Source organism: Haplochromis burtoni, unplaced genomic scaffold, assembly GCF_018398535.1.
Source record: "Haplochromis burtoni strain Fernald_Lab_line unplaced genomic scaffold, NCSU_Asbu1 Contig_55, whole genome shotgun sequence".
NCBI lineage: Eukaryota > Metazoa > Chordata > Actinopteri > Cichliformes > Cichlidae > Haplochromis > Haplochromis burtoni.
In genome coordinates this window covers 2470277-2481741 of record NW_024582416.1, presented here as the reverse complement: position 1 = coordinate 2481741, position 11465 = coordinate 2470277, and the positions used below count along the sequence as shown (strand labels likewise).

General features: G+C 43.5%; 1 protein-coding gene across 1 annotated transcript in view; it reads right to left on the bottom strand.

Moving 5' to 3' along the window:
• Positions 1-566: 566 nt before the first annotated feature.
• The window catches only part of sertad4 (SERTA domain containing 4), a 20670-nt gene continuing 9771 nt past the window's right edge, over positions 567-11465 (bottom strand). Inside the window, exons 2-4 of the mRNA XM_005922266.3 lie at positions 4994-5166; positions 3604-3722; positions 567-3396 (exon numbers count right to left, since the gene is read on the bottom strand). Of these exons, the coding sequence (XP_005922328.1) occupies positions 2512-3396; positions 3604-3722; positions 4994-5147 (1158 nt within the window). The 5' untranslated portion in view covers positions 5148-5166 and the 3' untranslated portion in view covers positions 567-2511. The remainder of the gene's footprint in view (positions 3397-3603; positions 3723-4993; positions 5167-11465) is intronic.

Below are 11465 nucleotides of genomic sequence, written 5' to 3'. Positions count from 1 at the left end.
CTCTAAGCCACAATGGCTTTGCTGCTTTCAAGCAACCAGTAGCAATGTCATAGAAAAATCTGCACAGCATTAGCAATAATCCAGTAATTAGAGGCTACACACATGAAGCGCCATTACTCTATTTAACGAATGTTTAACTTAAAGCTTAACAAGAGAAATGGAAAAGAGAAATATGCAAGTACTGGAGGCTTTTTTAAAATCACAAATGTGGTTGTGTATATTTTGAAAATGTCCCTGTCTTATCTGTGGGGTTTAAAGGAAGCAGACGCTTTATGTGAATGTTGCATTGCAGGGACAATAGGTGTGCCAGGGAGCGCAGGGAGAAGTGTGGAGGTGACTGCTCCGAGCGTAATGTCAAAAAAATTAACATGAATTGAACAGCAAAGTGACACCTGAGAGACATTTGGCAAGAGCGGTGTGCTGCGGCACCGCACTCCACTGAACAGCAGACAGAACGGGAAGCAATTCAATAACCGGGAACTCACACACACATCCCCCGCTGCATTGTCGTATTTAAAAAAGCTGCGAGGATCAGCGTGATGTAAAAAGAATAAAAGAGGCGGCGATGTTTTTTCAACATTTCTTTTACTGAGCTTTACACTTGTCACAGAACATCACACAAAATTACCAGAGCAGGCTTGCTCTTTTGTTATTTTTAATAAGACAATGCAGTTACATGTTCTCGATTCACACAAAAACATTGCTCCGTCTTCCATTTTTAAGATTACCGCTGATAGGGAATGGGTTTCGGTGTTTTAAATTCCTTTTTTTCCGGTTGAATGTGGGTGACTCTACCTAACAATGTAAATGTATCTATCCAAATCCTTTGGGCCTTAAGGTCATTATCATGGGAAAAAGGAAATTACAACAACTGGATATTTTATGTCCATTTTTTTTTAACAGCTTTGGCTTCAGTTTCTGATCCTCAGAATTCGCAAACGAGACACAGCATCAAACAAGACCCCCACGATTAGTCTCCTAAGTGTGAGAGCTGGTTTGGTGCAGTGCCTGTCCTTAGTTTTGAATCAAGTGTATGTATTTCACATTGGCCTGACATATTTCTCCCCAATCAATGTGCTTTGAGTACATTGTGCTTGATTTCCGATGCACAAAGACGCAAGAAAACTTGAGGGCACATACACAGACGTGACTCTCGAGAGGATGGGCATACTTTCAGAGTTCAGTCATAATCACAGTTCATCATTTTGGAAAATACTTATTGTTTTATTTTCAAGAGATTAAATCAGAAGGTGTTAGCAGTTAGCGTGTCATACAGCTGACCATAAACACCATAAATGGGAGGACTGGATCTGTGCAAAGGAAACAAATCCACCATCCAACCAGAAATCTTAAAAAAAAACAAACAAACAAAACCAACATTGCTCTCTATATATATTTACAGGATCTAATTATCATGCTGTCAACAAAATCTTTAAATTCTGAGTGTGTGATCCAGTTTTATGTTTTTTAGATTCACGTGATTTTTGGTAAACCAACAACAAACCTTCCCCGGTCGGATATGACGAGTATAAATGAGGTCTTTAAACATTTAGCATTTAAAGGCTTAAACATCGCTCCTTCAAAGTTTGCAGAACGTTTGTGCTTTGTCAGAAGAGGAGGTGCTAGAAAACATGCATTCCAAAGTACAAAAAAAACAAAAACACTTTTCAGGTGTCTAAATTTAGTTGAACATTTTTTTAACATCCCTGCATTTAACTACATGCCCGTGTCCTGTTTTAGTCAAACGCAGTCGCTTGGAATGCGAGATAGCTACGTAAAAACAAGAACAAATACATAAACACGCCATATACATGAATCTATAAAAACACTAAGGCACTTTGAAAATGTGATTTAACAATGTTCATGATTGTGTTGTTTTAAAGTAATCTGAAGAATAAACGATATTGTGCCGCCGCCGCCGCACAGTCGCGCGCCATAGCCTGAGTCAGCGTCAAAATCAGCAGTCACGCATAATCATGTGTGACCCCCCCCCACCCCGATTTATTAATAAAAACAACAGCTCAGAATCAAGTTTTTTTTTAAATGCTACATATTATGTTGCAAACACACACACAGAAGCAAACACACACTCCCAGATCCACAACCCATTATTTCATAGGCTTGTTTAGGGTCCTGAAACGAGACCGTCGCACCAATAAAAAAGCCCCATTTGAGACCTTTTCCTTTGTGCTGTGGGGCTTGAAAATGGTCTTGCAGACAGTGCAATAGCAAGCTTCACTTCACTTTGGGGACCTAGACCCCGCCATATGTGACCTTGGTCTTTATAATTGTTTGAGAAATGTGTGCAGTGCCAACAGAGGCCAAGAAGAGGCTGTTTTTCTTCATCTCACTAATGCTAATGACAGCTGTGTCTGTGTACCCTGAAGTATAATAACCCATTAAAATAAAGCTGACTTGGCATTTCTATAGTGTAGGTAGCTTCCACCTTAATCTGTTATGAGACAGTTGTCGTCATCATTACATTTTTAGGAGACTTAGAATGCTATTGAATTATTGTCTGTGAGCCCTCCGATGCCAAAAGCTCAGCTTGTGTGGCCCTCTTTCTGTTGCAGTACAGTCCCACTGGCACTGTCTCACGCCTTCTTCCTCCTCCTCCTCTTCCTCCTCTTCTTCCTCCTGCTCTCCCTCCTCTTCTTCCACCCTATCTGTCATGCAGCTGTCCTCTGTCCTCCCGTGTGCATCACCTAGCAGGGTCCTAGTCCTACTTTTCTGGCTTGATTTGTTGCTAACGACATCAACCGAAGGCCCCGCTTGTCTTCTTTCATCATCGTCTTCCTCGTCCTCCTCCTCTTCCTCCCGCTCTTCTTCCTCCTCCTCATTTTCCTCCTCTTCCTCAACATCGTCATCCTCATCATCACGATCATCCACGGCCACTGCCAGCCCTAACTTACTATGGCTGGCCAGCTGAAAAAACGAGGAGGAGTGCGGTGCAGACGAGCAGGAGAGCGCTGCATCGTACATGGAGAATGGGAGGTGGAGGTAGTGTCCTGCGGCGGCCGCCGCGGCGTAGATGCAGCAGCATGTCTGTGCACAGTCAGGGCGAAGATCCCCCTGTCCCCCACGGACCATTCGGAAACGTTTGCGTAAGGGCGGCCCGGCTTGGGGCGCTAAGCAGATGCGGGCGGGCACTGCTCTGTGGAGTGCCTGGTGAGCGGGGTTAGTGCTGGGAGGCAGGATGCAAGGGCCAGAGGCAAACGCTGGATTGGGCGGAAAGCACCAGTCAGTGCTCTGGAGCAGGATCTCTGCTCGCAGACGCCGAAGGAGGTTGTTAACAAGAACGGAGCGGCGGAGGAATGCCTCGGGGTCGTCGATGAATCGCATCTTCTCCAGGGAGAGGCGCAGCACGTGGGCACGCTCCTCCAGAACCGGTGCAACCTGAAGGACAGTTTTCCATTAGATCTACCTGTCAGTGACCTGCCTCAATTAGTAACAAAATACAGAGACGGAAATAGCTGGACTTAAAAATATTTGCATTAAACAGCACTGATACTGTAGAGTTTGTGTTTCGGAATAAACTAAACGCTTTACTTTTCAACAGTCTTTCCACTTATTTTGTCTCAGTGTGTTTGTACCAATACTTACAGTCTGGCAGTATGTCCTGAAGCTAAAGGGTGCCTCATCATCATCATCAACAAACTTCCTCTTGAAGTACGCGATCCTCGACATTGAAATATGATCAGGAACTCGTCTGCAGGATGACTCTGCGCAGAGAGGGAGAGAGAATATCACCATTAATCATTTGCACTGATGAACTATAAGTTTTCACCATTACTGCGTGACATTAGCTAACATTAATCACCGACTGAATATAGAATATTTAGACTCCTGCTCCTTAAAGGAACAGTTCCCAGTCCAGCCTGTCGTGCTGTTTATCCAGCTGGATTATTTCATCTGAGGTGCCCAGTATCGTAGAAATCCACAGTAGAGATATCCACCTTCTGTTGAATATATTGGACGCAGCTGGCACGTGCTATCATGCCAAAAGTACATTTGAAAGAGTCAGCAGCGGTGTCTCTTTTTAGAACCTACGACATGGTTACTAAACAAATCCACAAACCTTGCAGTTGCCTTTAAAATACATAAAACTACTCACAACAAGGTTTGTGGAGCTGATTTGTTATATATTTATTTGAGTAATCAGGTCTCGTGATTTCTGCAAAGAGACACTGCTGCTGTATTTTGGGTCGCTTTAAGCACTGCAAGCTTGAGTGTCATCTGCCTCGTATGCGAGCGAAAAGAGACATCTCTGTATCTCCAACACTACGTGACTCACACCTGAATAATCTAGATTTATAAACAGCACCACAGGCCAGAGGCAAAAACAGATCAATTTGATTTGGGGGTAAACTGTCCCTGCAGGCGTTTATGCAGAAGCCAAAAATAGTAAATATAAATGAAATATTTTTATATTGAAATTAATGTGCACACTATGGGGATGTTTAAGACACTGAAATACATGTTAAGATTTCAGAAGTGCCAAAGAGAGACACAGAAACTTTGTGAGGCGACCCCGACTAAATTTTTTTTATTCTTGGGGTGAAGTCAGGGGACAAAACCTCAGAGACCAGGGTCAGAGAAAGGTCGGAGTCAGAGTTAATACTTTAGCTGAAACATCTGTCTAATGCAAGACTAAAATACCAACATATCTTTTGAAGCTTTTGCAGGGTCTTTGTCTTATGAGTGGGCTCTAAACTAAAATGGAACTAAGAAGCACATGCCAGCCTGCTACCATGTTAATTAGCTGACCGCTCAACACAACAGCATCTGCTACAACCTCCCATAAGAAGCGCTGCATGCTTACATTCTGGTTCCTGGAGAGCAAGTTGCCTTGATGAGGCTTGGGCAGATGGCTCAGATTACAAGGTCGAGCATGGCCACACAACTGTTTTAACTCTGCTTGTTTTACTCAACAACTTTAATTGTGCAAGTTTGAATAAACAACTTAACTGTGCAAACATCAGTCTGTGTGTACCTGGAGTGAATTGTTCTTCGGAGCTGCATGGCGGTGCGGGGTTTGACAGGCAGGTCTTAGTGCAGCGCTCCGACTCCCATATGGGCTGGTAAGTGGAGAGCGGAGGGTCTCCCTCTGGGTCCAGGAAAGGATTCATGGACAAAACAAGGGTCATCTCTCTCTCCTAATCAGGTCTGGAATAAACAGAATAAAAGAACGACCAAGCTCAGCCTCCACTTATAAAGATATCACATCAAATTACGCAGTATTTGGAAACAGAATGATAAACTGAGTTTGGTTTATCCACTATTAGCGGTTAATAATGAACCGGTTTCCATAAATCTCACAAGCGCTCTGCATATGTTCCCCTAATGACGCAGTAAATGTTAACAAGCTGTTTATCTGATGCTGCCAAATACATTGATTTTGCGTGGAGGAGTAACCAGCTTCTGTTCGAGCTGCATGACACATCTGAACGGCAATAATGGCGAGCGCTAAAAATTGGCAGATGGTTGGCAGCTCCGTTATATGCGCAGTTCTGTAAAGCGAGGGACAGATGGAGAAATGACACCCACTCACACCATGAATTCCCTATTGATTAGTTGGTAGGAGACTTGGCGAGATGTTTGACACCAATTTGTTCGGTGAAATGGATCCCACACATCAAATCACACTGGGAAGATTGTGTCAACAACATGATAATCTAGGAAGCGAAGGAGATGACGTGCGCGGTGCCAGCAGGACCGGAGCACAGGGCATACGATTTGACAACATGTTTCCAACAGGCACTGCGCTTATTTGATTCTTATTAATGCTGAATTAAGTGTGAACAGAACAAAATATTTCACTCTGCACCACCTTACGTTTGAAACTGAAGTGACGCCGCTAAGACACCAAGATATTACTTGGCAGCGAGCAGCAGTAACCTGCCAACTGAGCTTTTTCAATCTGAAAACAGAGCCCTACTGTGAAGATGCCGAGTGGCCCGACAGCCAAAATCTGTCTGTGATCCTGCGAATCAGCAGAGAGACGCCGAATCGCTCTTTTGATCACAGTGAATGGCTGTCATTTGGTTCACTGTTGATATTTTCCCCCCTTCATGCAGAATGCAGAGCCAGCTGTTTGAGTTATCAGCTGCCGGACCTCCTTGTCACCACCTTTCCTCCTCAAAGCTTCTCCTGCCCCTCCTCCACCTGCCCGCTCGAACAGATATCATCGCCCACAATCCATCCTGACAGACCAAACTGAGGCGACACCATCTCAGCCTCACCCCTGTTGGGTAGCTGATTAAAATGTCCGCTTCAATAAGCTCCCAGTTTTGCTTGGCTGAACAGTTTTATTTCTCTGTGCAGCTTTTCTAGCGTTTGCCTTTAACTGACTAATCAGGCACACCTAAAGCCAACGAAACATCAGCTCAGACAGAGCTGCTCTCACCAATCAAATCTACTCGTCCCCGGGGAGTAATGGATTACACACAACGGCGGTGCATACAGCAGACATGCTTTAAAACTCAACATTGCCAGTCTTGTGCTATTTTTTTTCTACACCACTGCAGTTGTTGCAGCAATCTGGCAATGTAGTTAATTTTATGCTCCATTTTATCCTCACTCATGAACAAGACCCCCTGTGAGCTACGACCTCATGATGGCAGGATTTACACGTCGCCGCGATTGCACGAGCTGCAGCATCGGAAGAAATAGCCAGCGGGGTCAATGAAAGTGAAGTGCATATTTAGGAAATTAAGCTGATACAGACAAGAGAACAACAAGTGGTTAAGCTTGCAATGGAAAAATGTAAATGCAAACATCAAGAGAGAACAAAACAAACCAAAAAACTGTGTTTGGCAATCCACTGAATTACTGTCACTGCATGAAACTCAGCCTCTTTGCAAAGCTGTGACCTAGAGAGGGTCATTTAAACGTCCACTGCCTCGCGATGGGTAAACGCAAAAACATCTAAAAGTCGGTGAGAGTACACACTCTTTGGAATCGACCAACATTGAGAAGACAGGAGTAACACCAAAGATCAATAGTCTCTCCTCATCATATCACATATTTTCAGACCTGCAGAATTAGACAATCTCATTTATGTTTTCGTACTTTGGCTTTTCATAAATCACTTCTTCAACAAAGCTGCGTCACTTTTTGCAGCTTTGCTTTCAAACTAATAAAAAAAAGTCACACAGTGACACAACCAGTCTCTTTTGAGGTTAAAGTGCTGTTTTTGTCAGTTTAGCTTTAAAATGTACTAAATAGAGCACACACTTAGACCAATATTGATTTCTTTTAGGCAGCTAAAATCCACTTTGCTGCTGACCAGTTCACATGACTTTAGCTTCTATCCCGGGCTGTGCTCCTGTCTGCTGGATCCGCCTGTTATGAACGGTCACAGTTTTTCAAGATTTCAATAGTCATGCTACGCAAAAGCAGAAGAGAACACTGGATATTGGTAAAGTGTATATAAAGTACATTAAAGTGTACAAATGGGAGAAGCTGAAGAAATGAGATGAAGGACTCCCTGCAGCCTCTAAATGAACAAAGAAATTTACTGCAAGAGGTTAACATAGCATGTTAGCTCAGAAAGGAGACAAACTTGGAGAGTGCTGTCCTACTTAATCATTTCAACTTCTTGTTTGAAGCCAACTTAATGCAACTTACTTAATATTCATTTTGTAAATTATGGTTCTGTTAGTTCAAGTATGGATGCAGTCTCCCTAAGATGCTTGAGGTTTTAAAAACAGGATTTTGGGTGACACCACAGTGGCTTTGTCCATCTTCATCACACACAAATAGGCTTAGAGGAGCAGCTGGTGAATTTTGACTATATATGGAGGAGAAAGTGATGATTTTAAACACTTGCCCTAAATTTGAGGTAACAGGCACACAGACTGTGGTACTGTGGTTGGGGAAATTCAGCAAGCAGATTTTAATGTCGGCACATGTGGAGGAATCAGACGGAGAACAGGCCAGAAAGAGCTTGAGGGTTTTCTTCTGACTCCCCGCTGGAGCCTGCAACTCAGCTATTCTGGTTTTGGTCATAATCCACCATGTTACATCGTGAATTATGCACATTTTCTAACATGCTGTCAAATTAGTCAAATCATACTTCTGTGAACTGCATTTCACTGCAGAGGGTTTCCACACCTGAGGACCACCAACTAAGGCCAATTATGTCACTGTTATTGAGCGCTAGTGCCATGCTTCATTAGCAGCTTTGGCCCCTCTCATCTCTCCACCCCAAGCTGCTTTTTTGCCCTCAGCTATTTTTCCCTCCATCACCTCCCCTTACCGCTGCTATTGCAACGTTTGCTCGGGCACAAAGAAACAAGCATGCCATTACTCCCTCTGCCCTCCGTAGGGACCTCCATCTCGACATCCCCTCTCCCTCCTTCGCTCGTCTCTTTCATCCCCCCACCCTCTCCGCCTGAATCCCTCTCTCAGTCTCTTGCTGACATCCTTTCAACAGCGGTCACAGTTGACAGCTCTCTGAACCAAGGGGGTGAAGAAAAACAATGAGAATGCCGACAGAGCAGCTTCCCTACATGTGCAGCAATACTTCTTGTTCTTCAAAGAAAAGGAGGGGGAGGAGGAGGAGGCAGTGAGAACAAGTGTGTGTGTCTGTAAAAGAAGAAGGAGGAAGAAACGGAGGGTTGAGGAATAAAAGCAGGGAACGAGGGAACGAGGAGAGAATAATCTCTCCTCCCGTTCTTTTTCTGAATGTGTGCATTTCAGGGGCAAAAAAACAGAAGAAAAAAAACTGAGTGCGCACAAGTGTGTGCTAGCATTGTGTGAGTGCTTCACCTCTGTTCAGTCACAGCTCCTCTGGCTCCATCCCTCTTATCTTTCTTCTCTCGCAGCTTCCCTAACTCTGTCTGACTCTCCATCTCGCCTTCTTTTTCATTACACTCTTTGATGATGAGAAGTTAATTGCGGTGCCAGGGCACGAGACAAACCGTGGGAGGGATACAGAGAGTGATCGAGAATAGGAAGGAAGACTGAGGGGGGGAAGAGACAGAGGGAGCGCGGGATAGATGGTATGAGTCAGGGAACGAAAGATAAGTGCCTTAGGAGCCTTGTCATGAGTGGAGACAGATCGCCTGCAGGGATGATTTCTGCTGCTGTGATTGACTCCCTCCCTCCAGCGTTGAGACAGGCAGGCGAACACACACTCAGACACACACAGCTTGATGTGTCCTGAAACATTTTGAAAGGGAAGCCAAGAAAGGACCACAAATGCTGACCACGGTGCTCAGACACACATATTTCTATGGAGGTGTTCAGTTATCACAGTACTCCGCAAAGGTGTTGGACACGTCGCATGCTTACATAGTCATTTATCATGCAACACCATTAGGGTGTCAAATTTATTCTGCACCACGGCTGCAAACGTACAGCTAACATCGTGATCTTCAGCCACAAGGAGAAGAGCTTAAGAGCGAAACTACAAAACTTTATAATGTCAGGTTAAACTTCCCAAGTAAACCATCCTATGAAATGTAAGTTGCAGCTGGGATTTTTTTATTGTTCTTTGGGCCTGAATAAAGTGACAAAATCCAACAATAGAGAGGATTACAGATGAATCCATGACACACATTAACAGAACTTATCTGGTGTTTTTTCCTCAGCTTTCCTTCTGCCTTCATCCTGTATTAGATTTTAAAAATGTCTCACATTTGTTTTGGATATGGATTACATTTGATCCTTCTCATGAGAAATACGCAGAAATGCGTCTGTGACCAGCAGTGGGGCGAAGCAAACCCCACTGCTTTTACATGAAAGGGCACAAGCTCCACATTAGTTAGTGTGTATCTTAATTATGGTTTTAGTGTCGTAGAGTTCATTAATCCTGACATTCCTTGATAGCCCCCAAGGTAAAGCTAAGTAGGTCAAATTCATTTCATAGTGCAGCCCATCAATGGGAACATCACAGAGTCGGTCTGAGATCAGACAAAGAGACACGACAGCCTGAAACAACAGAACCGTGACAGGTTTATTGGAGAACTTGAACAGTTCTAGAAATAAAGCTTCTATATAATGCATTTAATATTACATAAAAACTGTATTTATCTAATTACTGATATGTCTCGCTTCTTGTGTTCATATGTTCATGTAATACAAATCTGCATCTCATTATCTATGTAAATGGCTCATGTTGGTTATTTTAGGTGTCCATTTATCGATACACGTTTTTAGGTACACCTTGCTAGCACGAGGTTGGACTCTTGGTACTGGCAATTCTTTTTCTTAATGGAAAAGATTGAGCAGGGTGCAGATTTTTCGGCTGAACACCTATGATGAGATCTGGTGTCATGTTTAAAAAAACGTTCAGTTGCTCCTTTGAAACCAAGGAGCACAAAGTGTGCCAGGAACATATGACTCACAGCATCGTGTTTTTCAAATATTTGAAAAATCCATGACTCCAGTTTAATGAACCTGTGAGAATTGGAAGCTGAGCTTCCTGTTCTTAGCTGACAGGACTGGCTTCTGGTGTGCTCTTCTGCTGATGTGCTCTGCACTCAGAGATGCTCTTCTGTGTTGCATTATCTGAGTTGCTGTTGCCTTCCTATTAGCTGAAAATGATCTGGCTATTTTTTTAACCTCTGACATCTATGAGATGTTTTATCCCTGAACGTCGAACGTTCCCTGTAAACCCTAGAGATGGGAATAGCAGCCCATCTGCCACCAAGAGCTATGCCACGTTTAAAGTCTAATCACCTCTCATTCTAATGCGCGGTGTGATTTTCAGCAGGTCGTCTTCATGCCTAAGTACACTGAGTCGCTGCCATGTGATTAGATATTTCTGTTAATAAGCAACTGAGCAAGTACACCTAAAAAAGTGTCCGGTGACTGTATGTGACAAAAAAGTTGGTTTTTCTTGACGTGAATGTTGGAGTGACACCTCCTATTGTACTGTGACCCTCCTGACTGGAAACCACAGCTACAATCTTGTGAGTGGTGTCACACATACACCTCCAACTATGACGGTGTTAACAGCTGGATTTTACTGGACTTCGGTGTTCATCTTCTTCATTTTTCTGCAGCTACATGCCTTAGAAGTGAACACTGTACCACTGCCAGCAGCTTTTGTTTTCACATTTTGTTTGCAACTGCTGCACAGTATCCATACACACACACACAGCAGGTTTTTATGCTGAACGTGATACTCTGTAGTCACAGGCATTTATGACATTAAGGTGGGTAAACCAGGACCCTCAGCTCACAGTGTTTTAATATATGAGAGCGTGTTGTCTGCATCTTGTCAGCTGCTGTTTTTTAGGAATATTTAAGAGAAAAAAAAATGAGCACCAGCCAAACATGGGGGATTTTATTTGTCCACTGATTCTGAGAAGCTTTGAAGCATGTCTCTAATAAACTCTGTGCTCTCTCTCAAAGTATTTTTCTCTGCGGCCTCAAAAATGCTAATCAATCCAGCATGTGTTTAACAGAGTGTGTGTGTGTGTGTGTGTGTGTGTGTGTGTGTGTGTGTGTGTGTG